This window comes from Peromyscus californicus, unplaced genomic scaffold (genome assembly GCF_007827085.1).
Source record: "Peromyscus californicus insignis strain IS unplaced genomic scaffold, ASM782708v3 Scaffold_5__1_contigs__length_169319896, whole genome shotgun sequence".
NCBI classification, from domain to species: domain Eukaryota; kingdom Metazoa; phylum Chordata; class Mammalia; order Rodentia; family Cricetidae; genus Peromyscus; species Peromyscus californicus.
This window is the reverse complement of record NW_026294573.1, coordinates 12,945,895-12,971,791: the sequence shown is the minus strand read 5'-3', so window position 1 is coordinate 12,971,791 and position 25,897 is coordinate 12,945,895. Positions and strand designations below refer to the sequence as shown.

General features: G+C 47.2%; 1 protein-coding gene across 2 annotated transcripts in view; it reads left to right on the top strand.

The window, feature by feature from the left end:
* Fbxo42 (F-box protein 42) overlaps positions 1–20,463 on the top strand; it is a 68,724-nt gene extending 48,261 nt beyond the window's left edge. For both annotated transcript variants that reach the window (XM_052718794.1, XM_052718795.1), the window contains 6 exons: positions 9,471–9,624; positions 10,833–10,943; positions 13,800–13,896; positions 14,311–14,367; positions 15,048–15,164; positions 15,582–20,463. In XM_052718794.1, coding sequence (XP_052574754.1) covers positions 9,471–9,624; positions 10,833–10,943; positions 13,800–13,896; positions 14,311–14,367; positions 15,048–15,164; positions 15,582–16,697 — 1,652 coding nt within the window. In that variant the 3' untranslated portion in view covers positions 16,698–20,463. The remainder of the gene's footprint in view (positions 1–9,470; positions 9,625–10,832; positions 10,944–13,799; positions 13,897–14,310; positions 14,368–15,047; positions 15,165–15,581) is intronic.
* The last annotated feature ends 5,434 nt before the right edge of the window (positions 20,464–25,897 follow it).

The window sequence follows — 25,897 nt, the reverse complement described above, 5'->3', positions numbered from 1 at the left end:
CTTCCTTTTGCTCATCTTTTAGTCATCATTAATAAGCTATGACAGAACGGTGTAGCATGAATCTTAAAAGTTCTTATTAATAAAATACCCAAACCAGGTATTGGGGTGAATGCTGAAAGATCAGAGAAGCAGAACAAGCCACAGCCACATCGCCTCACCAATTCCTCAGCTGATCCTGTTTCCTCAGACTGGAAGCCTCTGTGTTCTCATCCAAATGGATCTCAGCTGAACTGCTGCTAAGAGCTGAAAAGCTTAACCAGCTCTAGTTCCTGGTCCTCACACTTTAAATACCTTTCTGCTGTCTGCCATCTCTTCCTGAGATTAAAGGCTCACTTCCTGGGATTAAAGTTGTGAGTCAGGCTTTAAACTCACAGAAATCTGGATGGATCTCTACCTCCCAAGTAATAGTATTAAAGGCATGTGTGCCACCATTTTCTGGCTTCTATATCTAGTGGCTGTTCTGTTCTCTGACCCCAGATAAGTTTATTGGAGTGCACAATATATCAACCACAGAACAGAGTTATCATTTCCAATCATTTTCCCTCAAGTTTTGACATATTAATAAACAGAGTTATCATACTTACTCATTAACCCCATAACCCAATTTTAAGAATCTGGAGGCATATGACAGCCCGTTCTCAGGCTGGTAGCTTTGGTTGCTTCAAGGACATTAGACCAAAACAAAATTTTCAAGGTACCCTGGGCATTTTGCCATGTGACTACGGCAACTCTTATAAAGAAAAACATTTAATGGTGGCATACAGTTTCAGAGGTTCAGTCCATTATCATCATGATGGGGCATGGTGGCGTACAGGCAGACATGGTCCTGGAGAAGGAGCTGAGAATTCTACATCTTGTAGGCAACAGGAACTGATCTGATGTAGCTTGAGCATATATGAGACCTCAAAGCCTACCTCCACATTAACACACTTCCAACAAGTCCACACCTGCTCTAACAAGGCCACACCTCCCCTTACCACCATTCCCTTTGGGGTCCATTTTCTTTCAAACCAACACAACCACTGAGCTATCTCTCTAGCCCCAACGCTGTCGGGTTTTATGTATACCAGTTTTGATGACCCCAATGTCCTTTTACTCAAAAAGCATCTTCATTTGGGCTCTGAGTGGGCAGAGACATGGAGTAGCCCCTGTTTACCCCATTAGGCATGAATCATTTTGTTCTGTAGAGGACTAGTGAGTAGTCTAAACTAGGGTCTTCAGTACCATCCAAGCAGTAGCGGTTCCCTATCCTTAGGAGATACCCTGACACAGGAGAGAGAGAGACAGAAAAAAGCAGAATGCTTGTGTGGTGCAGGCTAGGCTGTGGGTGTCCATGAATGGCAGCAGCACCAGGGCTTCATCTTGAAGGGTGGGATGGGAGTGCCTGAGATTGGGCACTGGAGAGGGGATGATGGTGTTCCCAGGCTTGGAAGTAGGTCTGTCCCCTGACCAGGGTCTGTCAGAAGAGTGGTGAGAGCAGGTCTTAGAAGGAATTGGGGATTGGTATGGTCAATACGATCCACAGTTGGCTGTCATCACATCATTTCCACCTAATTCTGCCAACTCCATCTGTTTGGATGCTAGACGTGGTGGGCTCAGGGCACAGCCTCCACTCCAACTTTTGTTAGAATCCAGGGGCTACAGGAGTGTGTTTGTCCGTGCCTCCATCCTGTCTGCTTCCATCTTACATTTGCAGGCGGGCCTGCTCTGTCCTGTTGGGAGGTAAGAGGGCACAGGCAGGAGGAGCTCATGTCCAGGCACCTCTCTTGTGGTAGCTTTGGCCTTGGTTACTACTGCTGGCCTTTGTCTTGCTGGCAGGCAGTGGAGCCTCAGGCAATCCGAGCACAGACTAGGGAGGAAATGGGCTTGATTAGAGGGCTTCTGCACCTTTCATTAGCCAGCTCTGGCTCCTCTACTGTGTTCAGAGGCAGTTTATTGATCTTACTCTTATTGGGTGGCAGCTTTGCCTTGTTTCCTCTGACCCAGTGCAGCCCTGGGACAGTCTGTGCTTATGATCTCAGGGTGTGTGGGGAAAAGCAGAGGGAAGAAAGAAATTTTTGTTTATGAAGTTAAAATCCTGGGATTTTTCTAGAACACATGATTTTTGGAGGTGGCTAGTATTCTGTGCTGCTGGAGAGAAGAGCTGGAACTGCCCATACAGCTCTTTGGTAACCTTTAGTCGTGCCCCCCCCCCCCCAGGGAGAGTGAATAGAGTGGCATATTTCAGGGCTAGTGGGCCTTTCCTGTTTCCTCCAGGAGGGGAGGTCTGTGACTAGCAACATTGTCGTCACTGTGAATGGAGCCACTTGAAAGGTGCCCCTGACTAGGGCTGCAATTAACAAGTTATCAGATGTAACCTCTCCCGCCCTAGAAATTGGATCAAAAGAGAGCTTGCGGTGGAGACAAGGAACCCTTACTGTTTTTCATGTTGTTAATTTTTAGTGGGTAAGTGCTCTCCTGTTCATGCAGTGGTCTTTCATGTGGCTTTGCTTATTGGCACTGGGAACAACGCCCATGGAGTTCTTTATACTCATGGCCCTAGCCTGCTTCTCATGGTAGGTACTAGAGTCCTTGCCATTGGGGTGTTCCATAAACTACTCAGGGATGTTTTATAAAGGCATGGGTGTGGGGTGTAAGAGTGAATGTCTATCTTTAGTTTGCCATGGCAGCACATGCCTGTAATTCCATCACTAGAGCCTGATACTAGAAGATTGAAGCAAATTCAAGGTCTCCCTGGCTCACAAAACACATGAGGAGATCAGATCTCTAAACAAAACAAAGCCACATAGTGAAATCTTGCGTGCGTGCATGCGTGCATGCGTGCTTGTGTGCGTGTCTCCTCAGGCTCTCATGTCAGTGAGTTTTTGTATCATGCTGTATTATGTCTGACCTTGCTGAAACTGAGCAATAAAATAGAAGGTGGGTGGGGATTAGAAAGATAGGTTTATACTAAGATATGTTTTAAAGCCAGGAGTGGTGATGCACACCCTTAATCCCAGCATTCAGGAGGCAGAGGTAGGCGAGTCTCTGAGTTCAAGGCCAACCTGGTTTAAAGCAAGTTCCAGAACAGCAAGGGCTACACAGAGAAACCCTGTCTCAAAAACCCAAAAATAAATAAATAAAGTAAAAAAGAGAAATGTTTGGTTTATCATGTTGAGATGACAGCCACTGCCTCCAGGCTGTGTCATGATTACAGGGAGCCAACTCTGTCCCCAGCACAGGAATGACCTGTCATCAGTAGACTTCGATGATGGGTTTCAGTTCATCAAATGTTTTCATAAAAAATAGCCCCTCTGCCCCAGGACAGTCTGTTACTGGGAGAGCACAGTGTATAAATAAAGCAGTGGATTACTGAGGTGGCAGGTGACACCTCTCCCTCCCAGGCCTTTAGCCCAGTACAGACAGAAGTGTGTGGCAGTATTCTGAGGACTGTATGAGTGCAGTGCCACTCCTAAAGACCTGAAGAGGGCATCAGATTCCCAGGAGGGCGAGTTACTGGCAGTGTGGGGACTGGGAACAGAACTCAGTCCCTTGCAAGACCAGCGAGTACTCTTAACCAGTGCACCATCTCTCCATCTCCAAGAGAACAGTGTTTACTGTTGGTTTCAGGGCACTTTAGACCATGGCCTCTTTAAAAAGCAACAACTGACAAGTAAACACATGAGAGCCAGCTTTTTCTTGCTGCTGCTTTTCTTCTGGAGTCATTGGCATGCTGTTTGTTCCATTCTCAGACTTTACCTCTGACATGTTCCTAAGGTCTAGTCCTAGATTAGTTTTCAAAATTGTCAGCTATTAACAAATCACATGTACAGCTGGAAGTCTTTTGTCAGTAATGGGAACAATCTGGGTTTGTTTTTATTTACTTCGTAGTATAGTTCAGTGACTAGGGAAATATTTGTATAAAAAATGTTAATGTTAGTAACCCTTTACTCAGAACATTTGGAAATTAAAACCCATTTTTGGATTTTTATCATTATCCCATTGTTGAAATGAAAGGGGTCTAGATCGTCACATGAATGAATGTGGTGAATGAATATGAGTTTGTGTAGATTATAAAAGAGATTCATAGCCAGGCATGGTGGCACATTCCTTTAAGCCCAGCACTTAGGAGGAAGAGACAGGCAGATCTGCCTAGTCTACAGAGCAAGTTCCAGAACACAGAGAAACCCTGACTTGAAAAACCAAAAATAAATAAATAATAATAAATAATAGTAGATAATAAAATAAAAATCAAAGGGATTCATTAGAATGGCTTACACCATAAGGACTCGGTAGTCTAACCGTGGCCATCTACACTGGAGAAGCTGAGAACACTAGCTGCTCAGCCCACAAAGCCAGATGCCTTAGCAGTCCCAATCTAATGCTGAAGGCCTGTAAGATTCCTAGAGAACCAGTGGCCTTCAGTTCTGATTGAAGGGCCAAAGAAGCTGGGGTCTGATGTCAGCGAAGGGTGGAGGCAGCAGCATCAGGGGTGTGCACACTGATCAGCAATCCTAGCACCAACTCCCAAGTGCTAGGAGTGTCACTGTGCCCAGCAGGAGGAGTCTGAACACTGAGTCTGTCCATGGTGTTTAATCATGATGGGCTCTGGAACCAACCAGGAGATGCACCTCTGAGCATTTCCAGAAAGGGTTATCTGAGAGCAGAAGACCATCATAATGGGTGGTGCCCTCCAAGGAGAGACCCCTATAAATAAAGAAGTCAGAGGAAAAATCAGTATTGCTTGCTCCCTGCCTGCCAACTTGAATTCCATCCCTGAAACTCACAAAATAGAAGGAAGGAACTAAAAGGTATCCTCTGACCTCTACACGGGTGCTTTGACAAGTGTGTAACCAACACACACACACACATACACACACACACACACCCCACATGTGTAAATAAAAATGTGCTGTTTGTTGCCAGGCAGTGGTGGCACACGCCTTTAATCCCAGTACTCGGGAGGCAGAGCCAGGTGGATCTCCATGAGTTTGAGGCCAGCCTGGTTTACAAAACGAGTTCCAGGACAGCCAAAACTACACAGAGAACCCTGTCTTGAAAAACCAAACAAACAAACAAAAGTACTGTTTTGTTTTAACTTATTTAATCTTAAAACTAAGATAACAGTCCTGTTTATTGAGACTATAAATGATTTTTGAGAGAGTGGTGGGATTGTAAATCTTCTTATTGTCTTGTGACATTTGGCTGTTACTGCCATGAAACCCCTGTGGGTTTGACCTACCCACATCAATCATTAATCAAGGAAATGTTCTACAGATTTTCCTATAGGCAGTCTGTTGGAGGCATTTGCTCAATTGAAGTTCCTCTCCCCAGACAAAATACTTGTTTAGCACTGATTCTTTATTTGCTCAGGGGATCTTATTAACCCTAGAAATAGAATCCCTGACTCAGTGTAGATGCTCTAGAGATTTTTATGCAGATTAAAGAAGACTGTATCTTGAGGGGCTGGAGAGATAGATCAGTAGTTGACAGCACATACTGCTCTTACAGAGGATTCAAGTTTAGTTTCCAGCAGGGGCCTGCAATTCTAGCTCCAGGGGAGCTGATGTCTCTGGTTGCCAAGGGCACCTATACTCATGTGCACATACACACACACACACATTCTTACACATAAATACTTAAATATATCTTAATAAATAAAAATAACTGGGCAGTGGTAGAGCATGCCTTTAATCCCAGCACTTAGGAGGCAGAGGCAGGCAGAGCTCTGTGAGTTGGAGGCCAGCCTGGTCTACAAAGCAATCCAGGACAGCTAGAGCTGTTACACAAAGAAACCCTGTCTATAATAATAATAATAATAATAATAATAATAATAATAATAATAGATTAAATAAACAAATAAAAATAAAAAATTGCACTCTTGTTTGTCCCATTGTGTGGAAGACCCGTGGTGTTAAGCTTCAGTTTCTACACTTGACTGTGAAGCCGTATCACCAGGTCTCAGATCAAATCCACATGCTCGTCTGGAGGCTTTACAAAGTTGAACAAATGCAACATAAAAGAATGCAATGCATCTTTGCATTGTTAAACAAATATTCCACAGCATAAATGGATGTAGTACATCTTAAACTAATATTCCACAACATTTCCCCCTTTTTGTCTAGATAAAAATTAAAGGTTCTAACTTAAACATAGTAAAACTAAAACAAAAACAGTTATCAAGTAAGAGTTACATTTACAATATTCAGCCCATTTGTTTTTAGCAAATTCAGAGAAAATAGTCCTTTATCTATCTTTTCTTAGTGGTTCCAAAGTTTATACCCAGTTTACCTCCTGTCTTAACTAAGGGAAACTATAACTCTTAACTATTTAGTCTTTAATTCCATCAAAGACCCCAGAAGGTTGTAATATTACCTAACAAGAGAGATATTTGGCTGCCTGGACAGTCACCCAAAGTTCCTCTGCTGTGTTGGGGCATCCATCTTCAGTCTATAGGCCTAGAGTATCTGGCAGACTTTTCAGTGAAGCAGGAAATTTAAAGGACTGTCCTTCCTTGTATTGGCAAAGTTCATCAATCACTTCCCTCTGTGTCCTGCAGAATATCTGGAGACTCTCCTGTGAAGCAGGAATCTTGAAGGACTGTCCTGTCTTGTCTTTGCAAAGTTCAACAGTCTTTTTCCTGTGTTAAACTTGTTCAGTCTGTATAGAATATTGTCAGCAGTCAAGGCAAGAGCAGTTTCTTGCCCAAATGGTTAGGCTTGCCACATTGAAAGCAAACTCCATGTGGAGTTTTTTCAATGCCCATCAACCTTTTGTGAAGTAAATTGGTGCTGCCAGGAGCAGATGTGTCTCATTGCCCTGAAAAACCTTAGGTTATTAAACATCTTTTTTTTTTTTTTTTTTTTTTGGTTTTTCGAGACAGGGTTTCTCTGTGCAGCTTTGCGCCTTTCCTGGGACTCACTTGGTAGCCCAGGCTGGCCTCGAACTCACAGAGATCCGCCTGGCTCTGCCTCCCGAGTGCTGGGATTAAAGGCGTGCGCCACCACCGCCCGGCTATTAAACATCTTAAATGCCATATTCTATAGTCTTTGAAGTGTTTGAAAATCATCTGTCTGTCTAAAACATACCTGTTTAACCTTGAAAACATACTTAATGTGACTACAAGTTTGATTATTATAGATTAATTACTAACCTCATTTCTTAATTATACATTACATTTTTAAATGAGCTGCATAAGCACAATACCCCAAATAAGAGTAGAAACATATATACAGTATAACAAAAATAACTTTAAATTTCTATCAATATACCAAAATCCATGCCAGTGCAAAATATCAGAGATTAATAATTGTCTTTTTATCTTACATTCCTATATTCCCTAAATGATAACAAACATCCGTAACCCACCAAATAACCAAAAACCACCTACCCCACCTCTTGGGAATGTGGGTGTTGTGTTCTCTAGACTGCTTCCTGTTGTCTGTGGGTGGAGGCATCTTTAGGAGTCCCTGAGAAAATTGAGATGATGGCCAAGTCCTGGGAAGACCAGTTGTAACCTTTGTTGATATATATCACCTGTCAAGATTCAAGAGGTCTCCCTCAATCAAACCTGATCCACATTAACCCTGATAGAATCCACAGCCGCTCGTTTTCTATGGAAACAAAAGCAAAACCTCTTCCCCAATGTAACACTTTTTTTTACTTCTTTTTTAAAGTTAAGATAGCCCTCAATATCTAGATTGGTTCAATTTAGGAGTCCAGTTCACAGTCCCATGTCTGTTAGCTGCTGTCATTTGCTTACCAGCCTTCAAAAAATTCAGTATCAATATAACATTATACAGCATCCAGACTCCCTGTGTATTTCCCACCTCTACGTGGCTTATTTTTTTTGTTTGTTTGTTTTTTGGTTTTTTGTTTTTCAAGACAGGATTTCTCTGTGTAGTTTTGGTGCCTGTCCTGGATCTCGCTCTGTAGACCAGGCTGGCCTTGAACTCACAGAGATCTGTCTAGCTATGCCTCCCGAGTGCTGGGATTAAAGGCATGCACCACCACCACCACCACCACCACCACCACCACCACCCGGCATCAGCAGAGCTGCTTAAATGAGCTGTTTCCAGTTTTTGTTTGTTGTTTGTTTTGTTTTGTTTTAGCTTTCTCAGGCCCTATGTGGAAATTCAGGTCCCGCATTGGAATGCCAAAATGTAGTTGGGTTTTTTTTTTGTTTTGTTTTTTTTGTTTTTTGTTTTTTGTTTTTTTTATCTCTTTTGGGGCCTGCAGCCCAGCTCTCAAATAAATACATGGAGACTTATTCTTATGAATGCCCAGCCTTAGCTTGGCTTGCTTCTAGCCAGCTTTTCTAACTTAAATTATCCCATTTCTCTTTAACTATGTTTTGCCTCTGGGCTTTTGACCTTTCTTTATATCTTTCTTTCCTTCTTACTCCATGGCTGGGTGGCTGGCCCCTGGCATCTTCCTCTCCTTTTCTCACTCCTTGATCGCTCATCCCTAGATTTCTCCTCCTATTTATTCTCTCTGCCTGCCAGCCCTGCCTATCCTTCCTCCTGCCTGTCAATTGACCATTCAGCTCTTTATTATACCAATCAGGTGTTTTAGACAGGCAAAGTAACACAGCTTTGCAGAGTTAAACAAATGCAACATAAAAGATTGCACACATCTTTGCGTCATTAAACAAATATTCTACAGTACAAATGAATGTAGCACATCTTAACTAGTATCCCACAAGTTCTCTTAACTGCTAAGCCATTTCTAGCCTGGTAATTTTTTTTTTTTCATAGTCCAGTATTTTCTGATCCCTAGATTTTGGGACAAATTACTTTCACCATACTAACAATGAGATACCCAGTGAGGAATTGGGGGAAATAGCAATGATCATTTCAAAACAGAAACTCTAGAAAAGTAGGTTCCTATCTATGAGATATTTGTCATCCCATCATGGGCCAAATTTCTTACTTTTTTTTTTTTTTTTTTTTTTTTTTGATAGTGTTTCATGGAGCCCAAGCTGGTCTCAAACTCCATGTGATTTAGGATAGGGTTATAGTCCAATAAACCCATTCTAAGTGTGAAGTACATGTAATATACCTGGCCTCCCAAACACCCCAGCACAGCACCATAGAGTGATGTGCAGTGCCCACCATTCCCGTGGCCAGGAGACTGACTGGGAGCTGAGGTTCACTGCATTCTCACTAGCCTATAAAAGATGAAATTTCAAAGGAGGATTTCCACTGACTGTTGGCTACAGCAGCACCATTGTAAAGTTAAGCTAAGGTAAACTGGGACCTTTTGAGATGGATACCCAGCCCATTCCACTTTCCAAAGATAGCTGAGTAACTTTCTCTGTTGGTTATGAAGATGTACAAATCAGTAATGAGTCTCTCAGACCTGAAAACACAGCCTCTCTCCCCTGTGTGACATTGGTTCCCTCCTTGTCCTTCCAAGGAAAGATGACCTGGACTAGCGTTATGAATTGTATGTTCCTAAATCCTAACCATAGTGTTGATGCCTTTTCCTAGGGTCCTATCCTTCCCCCAAAGCTGGAGCCACACTAGTCGTGTATAAGGACTTGCTAGTGCTATTTGGTGGCTGGACAAGGCCAAGTCCCTATCCCTTACACCAACCAGAGAGATTCTTTGATGAAATCCACACATACTCACCATCTAAAAATTGGTAAGTCACAAAGACAATACATTCTATATCTGGAAGAAATTGGTTTCATTGTATTACATTTTAGTTTTTGTTTTTGGTTGTTTTTTGTTTTTGTTTTTGGTGTGTGTGTGTGTGTGTGTGTGTGCATGCTACAACATGTATATGGAGGTCAGAGAACAACTCGAGGAGCCATTTTTCTCCTTTAATCATGTGAGTCCTAGGGATCATACTCAGATTATTAGACTTGGTGGCAAGTGCCTTTGCCCATCAAGCTATCTTGCTGGCTCAAAAATGGAGTTTAAATCAATTTATGTTTTGTGTGTCAAGAATCCCTTGGAGGGGCTGGAGAGATGAAGAGAGGACCAGAGCTCACTTCCCAAGTACTCAGCTCCAGAGATCCAACACCCTCTTCTGGACTCTGGGCATCCCATCCCCCACCCCCAACACACACACACACACACACACACACACACACACACACACACACGCACACGCACACGCACACGCACACACACACACAGCATATACTCACATAGACACACATTAATATTAAAATAAATATTTTTAAAATTAGTAATGTGAAACAACAGAATCCCCTGAAGAGCTTGATGGAAACAAAAGTTCTGTCCAGGTGGAGAGTGCACAGCAGGAGCTTGCTTCTGGTTTGAGATGCTTTGCAGTACCCTTTCCTCAGGAGAAGAAGTAGAAGAGCTCTGGTTGTCTCTGAGGAAAGTGGACAGGCCAGTTGGAGAAGGCCTTCTTGGTTTCAACAGTTCCACTCCAGGAGTACAGGAGCAGTGTGCACAGGGGGACCTCTGTGGACTGCCACATGCTCAGACCAAGCGAGTTGTTTCTCAGACATGTCTATCTTATTTTGTGTTTCTGGTTTTTTGAGACAGTGTCTCTCTACATAGCCCTGGCTGTCCTGGAACTCATTATTGTAGACCAGGCTGGCCTCAAAAGTCACAGTGATCCTCCTGCCTCTGCCTCCTGAGTGCTGGGATTAAAGATGTGCACCACCACACCTGACAGACATGTCTGTCTGTCTTTCTTTTTTATTTACACTGATGTTTGGCCTACATGTGTGTCTGTGTGAGGGTGTGAGATGTCTGCTAGAAAGGTGACGACAGCCTGTCTTTCTTAGTGGATGCCACTAATCCTTTGTGCCTTATGCTTTCAAGATGGCTAGGTAGTTCTGACTTTTGCTTCTTCCCTCTGCTTTCCACTAGGTGGAACTGCATTGTCACCACCCATGGGCCTCCTCCCATGGCTGGCCACTCCTCCTGTGTGATAGGTGACAAAATGATTGTCTTTGGTGGCTCTCTAGGATCCCGGCAAATGTGAGTATTTCTGATTTGCTAATGTAAAGGTAGAAACTCCTAGGCATACCAGGCCAGGAAAGTGAACTAGGCACAGCATATCTCTGAACACAGTTCTCCTCACCCTAGTTAGCTACTTCCCTCCAGCCTTTAGTTCTTTGGTCTCTCCATCACCAATCACTAGGTTGAAAATCTGCTCCACAAAGTCAAGGTTAAGTGGAATTTCTTTCTGTTTAATCCAATGGGATCAAGTTCTTATGAAGCCTCCCCCTTTTCTACTGTCTTGTACCTATAGAAGGTCACCTTCTAAGAAGCGGGATGCTCTGTTGCCCAGCTCAGGCCCTCCAGGAGAAGAGAGGTATATTCACAGGATAGGTAGAAATAATGCACTCTCCAAATGGGATAGGAGATTGGGAGAGTGAGTTAGAAACAAAACTGTCAGAGAGGCTGCTCCCCAGCCACTGCCTTCCTTATCACTGCCCATCCTGTGAAGTCCAGAGCCAGAATAGCAGCAGTTCATCTGCATTACTGGTGTGAGTAGGAACCACAGGAGTTTTCTATATGTTCTGAATAAAATGGAGAATTGTTGAGCCATCAAGAAAGCAGACCCAAGCTTGCTCTCTGACAGGACTCATGGGCTTTGTGTTTTAAAATAGTCATAGAGGGGCTGGAGAGATGGCTCAGTGGTTAAAAGCACTGACTGCTCTTCTAGAGGCCCCAGGTTCAATTTCCAGCACCCACATGGCAGCTCACACCTGTCTGTAACTCCAGTTCCAGGGCTACTGACACTCTCACACAGGCATACATGCAGGCAAAACGTTAATGCACATAAAATAAAAATAATAAATTATAAAGAGGCCAGCCTAGTCTACAAAAAAAAAAGTTATGGAGGAATTCAGGGTTATCATAGGCTACATTTAAGGCCAACTTGGGCTATATGAGAACCTGTCTTTAAAAAAAAAAAAAAAAAAGAAGGCGGCAAAACAAAAATGTAAATTAAATATAAAATATTTATGGAGAGAAACAAAAAAGAAACTGCACCCCAGATGAGAGGGTTTAGGGTTTAAGTTTGGGATTACTTACTTTGTATCATTGTATGTAAGTAAATAGAAGACCTTAAAGAGATAACCATAAACTAGAGACTGCCAGCCAGGAGTCAGTCCTTGCCGCAATTCCTTCTTTTTCTTTTTTCTTTTTCTTTTTTCACAAAGTCTTGCTTATAGCTAACTCTGTCTGGCCTTGATTCATGCAATCCTTGTCCTTACAAGTTCTAGGACTGCAGTGGGGTGGAGAGGCGGGATGTCCGTGCCAAGGTCATACTACTTCTTTCCTTTGGCAGGAGAGGTTGGTGTTTTGAGACAGGATCTCTCTGGCTGACCTGGAATTTATGTAGACCAGGCTAACCTTGAATTTACTGCTGTCTGCCTGTCTCTGCCTCCAAACCAGCACTGCTGCCTTCTTGAGTTGAATATAGCAGTTGGTTCTTGATAAAACTGAAGCTTTTAAGCCAGGTGGTAGTGGCACACACTTTAATCCCAGCACTCAGGAGGCAGAGATAGGTGGATTTCTGTGAGTTCCCTGACAGCCGGGTCTACTGAGCAAGTTCCAGGGCAGCCAGGACCGTTACAGAGAGAAACCCTGTCTTGAAAAACAAAAACACGAAGCTTTTTTTTTTTTTTTTTTTTTTTTTTTTTTGGTTTTTCGAGACAGGGTTTCTCTGTGTAGCTTTGCGCCTTTCCTGGAACTCGCTTTGGAGACCAGGCTGGCCTCGAACTCACAGAGATCCGCCTGGCTCTGCCTCCCGAGTGCTGGGATTAAAGGCGTGCGCCACCACCGCCCGGCCAAAAACACGAAGCTTTTATGAACCACTGTGAAATACTCTGTCGCCATGATCAGTGGAGCCTTTTTTAGCTCCTGCACCGTGATAAATGCCTTCAGGATCATTTTTGTCTCTCTTGTGGTTTTTGTTTTTGAAAGGTGGTCACTTGACCAACTGCCTCCTGCTTGTACTTTGGGTCCAACATGTGGCTGCACACACTCAACTCAGATAAGACCTTATGGCCACAGAGAGGTGAAAGGTTGAAAAGGCTCAGGATGGGTTCAGTGCTGAGCGGGTGCTGACACCTTTATAATGTAAATAGTTTCCCCGGTTCTCTGGTGCGCTCGCGCTCTTCTCTCTCTCTCTCTCTCTCTCTCTCTCTCTCTCTCTCTCTCTCTCTCTCTCTCTCTCTGTCTCTGTCTCTCGTTTTGTTTTGTTTCCCAAGACGGTTTTCTGTGTAGCCCTGGCTGACCTAGAACTCATTCTGTAGACCAGGCTGGCCTGAAACTCTGGCCTCTGCCGCCCTGTACCTCACCACCCCCACTAGGGTTAAAGGCATGCTCCAGGCCGGGCGGTGGTGGCGCACGCCTTTAATCCCAGCACTCGGGAGGCAGAGCCAGGCGGATCTCTGTGAGTTCGAGGCCAGCCTGGTCTCCAAAGCGAGTACTAGGAAAGGCGCAAAGCTACACAGAGAAACCCTGTCTCGAAAAACAAAAACAAAAAAAAAAAAAAAAAAAAAGGCATGCTCCACCCCGCCTGGCATATGCCTGGTTTCTGTCAGTTCTGAAGATCAGCAGTGTTTGTTTCATAGGAAAGGAAACCAAAGGTAGAGAAAATAAAGATTCTTGCTAAGGCTACAAAACTAGGGTTCAGCCACGATTTTTTTCTTCTGAAGCCCCTGGACTCCGAGGAAACCATCTCTGAAGCCTCCAGCCCAGACAGGCTGTGTGTATGAAGTGGTGTAAGTTTCCCCGCTGGGCACAGGCACAGAAACTCCCAGGCACCACTGTGCTCCCTGGAGCTCTCAAGTTCCTTATGACTGTGTTCTTATCTCACAGGAGCAATGAAGTCTGGGTCCTTGACCTGGAGCAGTGGGCGTGGTCCAAGCCGAACATCTCTGGCCCCAGTCCTCATCCACGAGGTGGCCAGTCTCAGGTGCTAAAGAGTTTAACTATTGAGCAAGCACTGTATGTAGTTAGTATCTTTATGGGAATGAGATGAGGTACTCTGTGCAGTAAGCCCGAGAATTTCTCTTTTTCTTTTTTTTTTTGGTCCTGTTTGTTCTCAGCTTCTATTGCTATATTATTTATAGTGGCCTTAGTGGGGTTTTATTTCTTAAGAGAATTCTTCATTTTCTGTGATTAACACTCTTGTGTTAATATTTTCTTAAGTTAGAGTATGTCTGTTCAAGGGTCATCAGTTCAAAGGGCTAGAATTGATGTGGGTTGAGTAGAGTGGGCAGCTGGAACGCTCACTGGGAGCTGGGCATGCCATTTGTGTATGTCACTGAATCATGAGTCAGATGCCTGTGTCTTTGTAGGTTTATTTTAAATTTCTTCATCTTCCCAGATTGTTATAGATGATGCAACTATCCTAATCCTTGGCGGTTGTGGCGGTCCCAATGCTGTGAGTATTGCAGTGACTGCCTCAGTGACTGGAAACACGCTTGTCCTGCTTGTTTAGTAAGATAGAGTCCTCCTTGGGCATGCTGACTCAGAGAATGCCCTTACACTTTGAGTAGATAGCTTTTGTATTTTCTGCCCTTTTCTCTGTTCTTTTTTTTTTGGGGGGGGGGGTGGAGGGAGAGGTACTTTTGACCAGAAACATTGGTCTCTTACTCATTCCTCAATTCCTTCTAGCTCTGTTTCTTCCTTAAACTACAAAGTTTGCCAGTAAAGGGGGCAGTGGGGTAGAAAACAGGTAGATAACCAAAGTCCACATGGAATTTACTTGAGAATGCAGACTGAGAAAGTTAATGGATATATTATCTCTTCCCTGTGTGCGCACACACACACCAGTTACAGTTGATGTATGGGTCACCATTCCATGTGCCAGGACAGTCAGTGGCCGTGTGTGAGTGAATGGAGGTAGGGGTCATAGATGCAGACAAAGGCAGATGTGAGTAGCTGAGGATTTAGGATGTCTACCCTGCAAAGCCCACACACTTTCAACCAGGTAGCACAGCTCTAAGATGATAGTTCTGTCACACCATGAATAAGTCAGTGTAAAAACAGTTGTGGGACAGCGGTTATGTGTGTCGGAGCACGTGCCAACCCTGAATCCTGCCATTGGTCCTCCTCCTGCAGCTGTTCAAAGATGCCTGGCTGCTGCACACGCACCCAGGTCCCTGGGCCTGGCAGCCACTCAAGGTAGAAAATGAAGACCACGGTGCCCCGGAACTGTGGTGCCATCCAGCCTGCCGGGTAAGTGGGGAATGAGCAGCCAGCAGAAAACTAATTTGTTAGACTTACGGAAGGAGAAACCAGTTTGGTGTCATGTCCTCTTTTAGTATTTCCCATGTCCATGAGCTGCTTGGTCGGAGCACGTAGGTGTACATCATTTTCCTTCTAGCTTTAAGGATCTGTTTGTCTACAGAACGTCCCCAGGTCCCTCACACAGATGCCCCTCTCCCACAGCCATGGCTGATGACAGCACCTCACACGGTAGCAGCAATCATCCTTTTCTGCCTGCCTTCGTAGTCCAAAGCCACCGTTCCTTTATCTCCACAGCCCAGGCCTACGAACAGCTGGCCATCCATTCCCAGTGACCATGTTAGAGATAGTTGCTAGAATGATGAGAACTGTAGGCAAGGCTGTGAGCACAGGTCCTTTGTCTTCCAGGTGGGACAGTGTGTGGTGGTCTTCAGCCAGGCTCCTAGTGGGAGAGCACCACTCAGCCCCAGTTTGAACTCTCGCCCATCACCTATCAGTGCCACTCCTCCAGCCCTGGTTCCGGAAACCCGAGAATACCGCTCCCAGTCCCCAGTGAGGAGTATGGATGAAGCTCCTTGTGTTAATGGCCGCTGGGGAACACTGAGGCCCAGGGCTCAAAGGCAGACTCCCTCAGGTTCCCGGGAAGGGAGCCTCTCCCCAGCCAGAGGAGATGGCTCTCCCATCCTCAATGGTGGAACCTTGTCTCCAGGAACAGCAGCTGTCGGGGGTGCTTCCTTAGACAGCCCTGTACAGGTGGTATCTCCGGGCACTCCATCTGCCTCTGAAGGATATGACCTAAAAATGGGACTTTCTCTAGCCCCCCGACGAGGGTCTCTGCCAGATCAGAAGGACCTGAGGTTAAGTTCCATTGATCTGAATTGGGACCTGAAGTCCGCTTCCAGTAGTAGTCATGTGGATGGTCCAGACAGCAGGACAGTTGCAGGGAGTGTGAGACACCCTCCAGAACAGACCAATGGTGTTCATACCCCACCACATGTGGCCAGTGCCCTTGCAGGGGCTGTATCCCCCAGTGCCCTGCGTCGGAGTTTGGAAGCCATCAAAGCAATGTCATCCAAAGGCCCCTCAGCCTCGGCCGCACTAAGTCCTCCTCTTGGGTCTTCTCCAAGCTCCCCTGGGAGTCAGAACCTGAGCAGTGGAGAAACAGTACCCATTCCCCGCCCAGGACCAGCCCAGGGAGATGGACATTCCTTACCCCCCATTGCCCGACGCCTGGGCCACCACCCTCCACAGTCCCTCAATGTTGGCAAACCCTTGTACCAGAGTATGAACTGCAAGCCCATGCAGATGTATGTGCTGGACATTAAAGACACCAAGGAGAAAGGCCGGGTCAAATGGAAAGTATTTACTAGCAGTTCTGTGGTCGGACCTCCTGAAACCAGCCTGCACACAGTGGTACAGGGCCGAGGAGAGCTTATCATATTTGGAGGGCTCATGGACAAGAAGCAGAATGTGAAGTACTATCCAAAAACAAACGCCTTGTACTTTGTGCGAGCAAAGAGATAATGTGTTCAAAGTCCTTTCCTTTCTGTGGCTTTTCATTTGGAATTTTCCAGTGTACAAGCATTTGGACTGAGACTTGGGAAAACAACGTGCTCCCGCAAACCAAAACTCCAATTCCACGCCTAACTCACTCCAGGCTGGGGTCAAATCTCCATTAAGGAAAAGATTATATATAAATATATACAGATATATTATATAGCCAACTCTGTTTACAAATAAAGGTGAGATCTCCGTCCTGGTTCAGATCAGCTGTTGCTGTCTTAGCGGAGGCTGTGCTGGCCTCTTCTGCTCTGCGATAACCGGACCAGGAAGTGAGGGACAGACTGACAACAGTAACTTCCCACAAGAAGCAAGCTGAAGAGCCCCGTGATCTTTCTGTGGCCTTCTCAGACAGGACCCCAAGGAAGAGGCTTCAGACGCTGTGCTGCAGGATCCAAGTCCCTTACAGAACACAGTTCTTCCCTGTCCTGTTTAGACCACATAGGACCTGTGACAGCTCTGCAGAAGCAGCCTGTGCCTGGTCCTTCTGTGATCCAGAGACATCACCCAACAAGAAATAACACTGTTACCTGTATGCTGGAGTCACGGTGAAACAATGTTTATAGAGCCGCCATCCGTCTGCCTCCTTCCTGTCCGTTGGTCTTTTGAGTTCTCCCTATATGTCTCAGCAAACATGCAGTGTCTGATTATGGGATTTTCTGACAATCGTGTTTGGTTGCAAGTTGCCAAAAAACCATATTCTTTTCCTTTTAGAATTGGGTCCTCAGAGGCCTCTTTTCGGTCTGTAGGCTGCCCCCTGTCCTTTGGTGGTTTGCTTTGGTTCGGGATGTTTCACTTTTTGTTTTGTTTTGGGCATCTGACCTTTTTTAAAAAGCATCTGTTGCTCTTGCTTCTCTTACAAAGCTCCAGTGTCTATGGAGTCGATGTTCTCGAGCCTTCCATCGCCAGGGGCCAGTATCCACCGCAATGTCGGGGCACACACCTGTGACCCTCACACTCGAGCAAAGGCAGGATGATGGGGCTAGCCTGGGTTATATGATGAGACCCTGTCTCAACAAAACAAAGTAAAATTAAAATGCCAGTATCGTTTTTTTAAAAAAAAATCTCTGAAGCATCAAAAGATACCTCTTCCTCCCTCGCCCCACTCCACTCCCCCAAGGCAGGGTCTCACTATGTAGCTCACAGAGATCCTCCTGCCTCTGCCTCCCAAGTGCTTTGAGGAAAGGCATGTGCCACCAGGCCCAGCTCAGAAGATTGCTTTTTCTGTTTCTTTTATCTCCACATTACACTGGGCACACCTATCCCTATTAGTAGAATGTAGGAGTTGATCTTACAAGGGAATCTGGGAGCAGTTCCTTCCAGAAATGGTCTTACTGTGACACACCTTGCTGTGCTGTTGACAAGTGGCTGGTTTGAGAACCATGTCCTTGACCTTGGAGATCCATGTTGACCTGGGAGCAGCTCCGTCCCTCATGTTGTCTTTTTCTTTTGTCCTTCAAACAGGGCTTCGGTTTGTACTTTCACTCATTTCCTAGATAAAGTACAGGCACCCAGGAGAGTGTTGATTTTGTTCAGAGGACAACGCTGGAAATTACTAGTCTTTAAACAGTAGCCTGGACATAGGAGACATCAGAATAAGAGTATTTTAAATGGCTGTGCAACTGTGGATTTGGGTGGTTTCTCATCAGTGGTAAAGGATTTTTATTTTGCCTTTAAAACCAAAATTGAAACAACAAAGAGTGTGTTCCCGAGCCCCTCTCTCTCCCTTTCTCTTGTCTCCCAGGCACAAGGCCCTTGCTGCTGGCCCGGGTCCTGGCTCTCAGCCAGCACTCTGCATGTCGGACAAGGGCCTCCTGCTTCGTGCTCGGGCCTCCCTTCGCCTTCCCTCCTTTGCTCTGATGGTCCTGGCAGGAAAGTCTCCCTGTGGAAGCCCAGGAAGGGCCGGCTCTCGAGGAGAGGCATGTGCTCTGGAGCTGCTCCCGGAACACCCCTGTGCCTACTTCCTGTGTCCCACCGCTCCAGCTCCCTGCCCTGTTGCTTCCGACAGTCCTTTGGCCAAGACTGTTTGGTCCTGTGGGGCCCTGACATAGAGGCAAGGCCAGCAGACGAGCAGCCTGGTGTCACTGACCCTGGCTGTGGTGTGCTTGCATGTGGACGGTGCCTGTGGACTTGCTTTCTACTTAAACATCGAGTAGTCAGACACTTGGAAGTTCAGAAGCTCCACTTTGTAGTCTTTCTGTTTCCCTTGTGGCCTTCCAAAGCTGGCTGTCAACTGTTGATTCTTCTGCTTTTCCCAAGTAGGCAGATAACAGAAACGTTAACCTCTTAGAACTCCGGGGTCCTGGGGCTGCCCTCACTGCCGAGAGCCAGGTGTCTACAGTCCCTCCCGAGAAAACAACGAGCTTTGCCTGCACACAGCAGGGTAGGACTTGGTGGTCCCTGAGCACTGTGGATGTGTGCTGTGGGAAAGTGACTCGGCAGTGAAGATGGTGGTCTCAGCCGCGTGAGACTGTGTGTGTGGCAGGACTTGCGGTGTCTCCACAGAGGGCAGCGTTCCCACAGCACTGTCAGTTCAGATTTAACCACAACTCCTTTTGTTGACACGATACCAATTTTGTCTTAAAATTCGCTGAGAGACATGAGACAAAATATTTTGTTTGAACCCTCAGGAGCACCTAAAGCAAATATTTATCAGTATTTAAGTATTTAAAAATACATCTTGTTTCTACTTGAAGCTTTAACCCTTTCCATTCCTGCAAGTGTGCCTTTGAGAGCCCTTGGTCATATTAACTGCAGTTACTTTGCTGGCCTCGTGTGAGCGTTCTGGGCACTGCTCTGCTCCTGCACAGAGCTTCCTGTTCATTATCCCACACCATGCAGCAGAGAGCATTTGTTTTCATTCCCCTGTCCGCCTTTCTTCCTTGCTTGGGGTGAACAGGTCACAACCCCACCTCCCCCCACATTGTGGGAGCACCAATAAGGTATAGAAACAAACGTCAACTTTGTTTAAGATAATGTTGGGGTGTGCTCTCCTCCCAGCCCTCTGTGGCTTGATTGATTTTAAGGTTTGAGCAATAGCGAGAACTGAAGCCATGAACTGTGGAAGAGCGCCTTGGAGCCCCTTAAAATGCAGAAGAGGAGAGGAAGGGGCGTTGCAGGAAGGCTCAACTTTGAAGGACAGAAAGTCACTGACAGCGGAACAAGGGGGCCTCCCTTCCTTTACCATTCTTTCTAGGTTTATTCTGCTTTGCTTTTTCCCTTCTTCGAAGTGAATCACCTGCTTGGTCTGTCCATCTGTCTGTCCTTGTCCTCATGGTGACCCCAGCATGGTGACGGACTCTGTTATCTGTAGTCTCACCAGCGCAGAGGACGGTGGGAAGATCTGAAGGGGCCGGGGCCAGGAAGCCTGGCCTCAGTACTTCATAAGGCATGATCTGCTGTCACCAGCAGGTGACACCACCGTCCTTGTGAATGAAAGCCAGCCTCATCAGCTCCACTGTGCTCGCTCTGCTCGCCTGCCCCCTCCTACTAACCAGGGCTCATGTCAGTGTGCACCCACCGTGCCCTGGCGAAGCTGGTGCTGTGAGTGATGTTTCCCATACAACTCAGGGGTGCTGGGTGGCTCACCCTGAAAGTCATTGTAGGCACATCACAGTGTAGGAATGAAAATGGAACCCATGGATATTTAAATCTGTCAATCTCATTTTTGTTAATGTTTTCCCCTGATGACTTTTTAGCAGTTTAACAAATAAAACAAAAATGCACTGAATTGTCTTGACTTTTATTAGCACAGGAAAGAAAGGGGAGCGGAATCCCTGGGATGGGGGGCAGTGGGAGGAAACAAGTTGGTTGGTAGGTTGTGTTTGCTGAGAGGGAGTGTTGTCCCTGTCCCCACCTGAAGGACTCGGCGTTGCAGATCTTCATTCTCACCCTGAGATAGAGACCCAAGGGAAGTGAGGAGCGTTATGCAGAGGACCAGGATAGCCTTTGCATCACAGTGACCTAAGCAGAGGTGGGGCAGGACCGTGGGGTCTTGAGGCAGCACGGCCGCTAGGGGCTGGATGCTGCTGCCCCTGTTTGCTCCTCTACCCTGGAGTACAGCTCTTAGCTGGGGGATAGTTGTTTCCACCCTGTGGGATCAGGAGGGTATACTGCAGGTGTAGAGGAGCACACCAGCATTGTGCCTGGCGTATGGTAAGTTGTCACCCACGGAGACTCCTGCAGGCCCAGCACGGTGCTCCGCAGCCAGGGAGGCCTGTAGACCAGGACGAGAGACTGCAGACTCACCCAGGTCACTACCTTGAGTCTATGCCTTTACCTTCTGGGAACCTGAGAAAGGTCCCTAAAAGCAGTAGGCCTGGAGCACCCATGGGTCTGGCAAGATAAGGGCACCACCTCCAAACCTAGCAACCTGGCCACATGACTGGGGCTTCCCCTTGCTGCTTCTCTCCCTCCACCCCAGAGGACAGTATCTCTTACCTGCATTGGCCTTTCTACAGTATTGCTAGGGGATGAGTGTGGGGGGGATTGCTGGGAGTGCTTGCGAGGAGACTGATGAATTGCTGAGGAGGAGGTGACAGCTGGTTCGTGCATCAGATCAGGAATGAGCTCTTCATTCCCCTTTGACTCTTGAAACAACTCGGCTCTTTGGACTCGGAGGGACTTAGAGGAGGGGTTATAAGACAGGCTTTGAACCAAGATGGACTTGGAACCCGAGATGAGCTGGACAAGCCTTCTCACGTCTTTGAACCTCAAGCTTTGTCCGTAAAGGGACAGTGTTGGGAAGCCATCCTCTAGCAATTTAGCTGGAACCAGGCAAGGCTTAAGCTTTTGAATGGACGTGCTTTCCCGACTGGCCACTTGGGGGCGCGCTGGGAAAGGCTTTGAATGAGTCTGTGTGTGCCCTGTCCAACGCAGCAGGGGCAGCGACAAGATGGCTTGCCCATTGTTCCTCTTTCAGAACCCTGGTTGGCCCTCCCTGACTAGCCTGCCTCAACTTCAGAGTGCCACCCCCAGGCTAACCCTTGCAGGCCCAGCACAGCCCGCCCCAGTGTTCTCTGTTCCAGCCCCCAGCTGTGGGAAACTTGGTATCTCTCTGAAGCGGGGCTCTGGGATGCAGATGCTGTCAATATACACAAAGCCAGGCTGATGTCTTTTTTTTTTTTTTTTTTTGGAGCTGAGGATCGAACCCAGGGCCTTGCTCTTGCTAGGCAAGCGCTCTACCACTGAGCTAAATCCCCAACCCCTCAGGCTGATGTCTTAAGACCTAGAAGTCCTAGCATCATATTCTCTCCCAACCAGAGACCCCACCTGCCTACCCCGTGCAGGAGAAAAGGAGGGTTGCTGCAAACAAGGGAGACGTGAACTGTTGCCCGTGGAAAGGGTGGCACTGACCTAAGGATCCTTGATTCTCAACAAGCACCTCTTGAACATTTACTGACTCTCACCCCCAGGCAATGGGACCCCCAAACAGTGGCTACACTGGAAAGTCCCACCCCGGCATGAGTAATGTACTCCCCCAATTCTACCCTTTAGTTAATTTTCCTCCTATATACTGTACTTCCTGAGACCACATGCAGTTGGGGCACAATTACAATTGGGTGGGGGTGCAGAAGGGAGTGGGTGGGACCTCGGGTAAAGGTCAAACGTCCCTCACCCCTCCTGTGAGGGACTGTCAGCAGGCCTGTCTTTTCTATAGTCACAGGTACCCTGATTAGGCTAGTCATGGCCGTCACTATTGGCAGCCTGTTCCAGGACAATGTGATGGCCTCAGTTCATCCTCTCCGGTGTGGCAGGAACGATCACAACCTGAATCCCCAATAGGAGGAGAAAATCAGAGACGAGACCAGCACCGAAGGGCTCAGTGCAGAGTTTCCCTGGAGCAAACTCTTTGAGAGGTGGCCTCTGAGTGGGCCATCATGCTTCCCTGGCATTTGAGTAAGCTTCCTCTAACACTGAACATGAGCCCCAAGGCTGGGGGAGCTGGAGACTTAAAAAAGAGGCTGGGCACTTGACAGACAGAGGCAAGTGGATCTCTGAGTTCCAGGACAGTCAAGGCTATGTAGGGAGACCCTGTCTCAAAAGACAGCAACAATAACAACAATGAGGGCGGGGGAGAGAGAGAAATAGCTGAACTAGAGTTTACCTGGAAATTACTGAACTAAAATGACTGATTCAGGGATAAATTAAAATGAGACAAGAGGTCAGGCGGTGGTGACGCACACCTTTAATCCCAGCACTCAGGAGGCAGAGGGCAGATGGATCTCTGTGAGTTCGAGGCCAGCCTGGTCTACAATGTGAGTTCCAGGACAGCCAGGGCTACACAGAGAAACCCTGTCTTAAAAAATGAAAAAAAAATAAAAGGCTATTTTATTCTGATATCTCTCGCTCTGTGTGTGTGTGTCTGTGTCTGTGTCTGTGTGTGTGTGTGTGTGTGTGTGTACCTTCGTAGAGGAACATGTGCCACAGTCTAAGGATAACTCGTGGAGGTAGGTTCTCTCCGTCTATCATATGGGTCCCAGGAGTTCCCCCTCCCACTGTGTGGGCCCCAGGGATCACAGGTCATCAAGCTTGGCAGCAAGCTCTCCTACCTGCAAAGCCATGTAGCCTAACTGACCCCAGGAGGCTTCAGAGAGACAAGTTTCAGCTGAGAGCTGACTGGAGAAGCTGGTCGTGGGAAGATCTTGAAGAAAGAGCAGGCCATGTATGCGGGGCATCAGGAACAAATGCCTAGGGTGGTGTGAAGTCCACACACTGAAGGAGGAAAAGGCAGTGTGGCTAGCACATCTGAGTGAGGGGAGGGTGGGCTGGTGGGCCTACAGGCTGTGGTGAGGGAGCAGAGTGGGGTAGTCTAGATGCAGAGAGGTACCACTCAGTGCACAGGAGTAACGCACCCAGGCGGAGCATGCCAAGAGTGGCCACCTCTGTTTCCAGCTCCCTGGCACTGGGGCCCCCAGCTCTCCTGTCAGTGCTTGCCACTTCTCAGCCTGTTTAAGGTTTTCCTCAGCCCAAACTTGTTGCTGTTATGACTGGGTGGCAGCCAGGCTCCTCCTCTGTCTGTATGGTTGACGGTGCCCAAGTGGCCAGACCACTCACATCCTACACCCCATTGGCTGTTGTCACCTCCAGATAGTGTCCTCCTGGCCCTCTTTCAGGGACTCTTCCTCTGATACTCTGGTCTGCACATCCTTTGCCTCTCAGGGGAACCACTATCCATCCAGTGGCTGGAGAGACACCATGATGTCAGGCTGGTACCATTGACTGGGCAGGTTGTACTTTCAGTTTTGAGAGTGACCTGAAGGAGGCTGGTGGGCCATGTAGGAGGCCAAGCAAGCAAGAGTCGGGTGAAGACTTGCATATTGCTGAGCACACCTTGAGCCAAAGAGAGGGAAGTGACTGCTGCTCCAGGCGCACTAGGGGCCAGGAGAGGGTTTGAGGCTATGTCCCTAGCTGCCCCACCCTCAGGATACTCAGGCAGGGCTGTCCACTTCTTGCTTTTAACCTCACCCCAACCAGCTCAGGTCTCTGTGTGCCCGCCCACCTAGAGCTCCCATCTACTCCAGGCGGGTGATACGTAACTGCCTTGAGGACTCCTGCTCCCCTCCCCCCCCCCCCCCGTGGCCTTGTGGTGCCCTTGTCCAGGGGTGCTCAATGAATGTGTGCGGGGACATCAAACTGTGAAGAAGGGAGTAGATGCACTAGAAGGATCCTTAGAGAGATGGCTCGCCTGCTTGTCCTTAGGTTTAAAGAGAGAAACAACTTCCTAAAGCTGTGGGGAGGGCCGAGGGCAGTGACGAGTGAGTGGTTAGGGGACACAGCAGAGTGGAACCCAGCACACTAAGATAGTCCGCGAGTTCCTGAAGCTCAGCTCTGAACTTGTCATCCTCAGCCCCTGGGTTGGTGGGCTCCCTGTCCCCAGCAGCGGTGTTTATTTAATCAAGGTCTTGGGCCCTGCTGCAGACTGACTTGTGTTTTCTACGACATGTTGAGGCCATGCTCTAATAAGGCTATATTTGGAGATGGATCCTTTAGGAGGGGGGTTAAGATTAAAACAGGTCAAAATGGTGGGGTCCTAATCCAACCAGATAGTGCCCTCACACAGTGTACCAGTCAATGCCGTTTAGTCCCAGCACTCATGACAGCAGAGGCAGGCATCTCTGTGAGTCCTAGGCTAGCCTGGTCTACATAGCAAGCTCCAGGCTAGCCAAGGCTGCATAGCGAGGCCCTGCATCCAAACAAAAAACAAAAAAACAAAAAAGCAAGAAAGAGAGTGAGAGTAGCAGAAGCTGGTGTGGCAGTGCACACTTAGTTTTTTGGGTTTTGGTGGTGGTGGTTTTGTTTTAGGGTTTTTTGTTGTTTGTTTTTGGTTTTTGGTTTTTGGTTTGTTTTGGGGGTTTTTTTGGGTTTTTTGTTTTGTTTTGTTTTTTGAGGCAGGGTTTCACTGTGCAGCCCTGGCTGTCCTGAAATTCACTCGATAGACCAGGCTGGCCTCTAACTCAGAGATCCACCTGCCTCTGTCTCCTGAGTGCTGGGACTAAAGGCGTGCGCCACCACTGCCCAACTGGTAGTGCATACTTGTAATCCCAGCACACAAGAGGCTGAGACAAGAAGATCAGGAGTTCACCAGGCCAACCTGGACTACATATTGAGAGCTCACCTCCATAAAGGAAGAAAAGAACAGGGTATTGAGCAAAGAAGAGGCCATGTCCAAATGTGGAGAAGGCAGGGGCACCAGAAACCAGCCCTGCAGTCAAGTTGGAGATGCAGCCTTTGGCTGTGCGGAAATTCTCTGCTGTCTGAGCCCCCAGTCTATGGCACTAGCAGAGCAGCACGGTGCATATGTTAGATGTACAGACACACATCTCCTTCTAGGCCCTGAGGTGGAATCTCTTTGTGCTTGCAGGCTCTATGTTCCCTGGTGAAGCTGGGTCATCAAGTATCTTTCCCCGAGCTCAGGCAAAGCAGTGAATACTAACCTCCTCACCCTCTGGCCACCAGCTCCCCTAACCACCAACCTCCCTGTCTGTGCCCAGGATGACGTCTAACCAGCTGCCCCACCCCCAGGTTAACACCAGCTCACTCGGCCAAGGTGCTGCATTTTCTCATCCCCTCATGGAGCCTCCCACAAGCCAGACCTGGGCAAGGTTGCCTGTGAAGTCTAGAAGCCCAAAGACAATTCAGATCTGAGCACTCCTGGCCTGTGG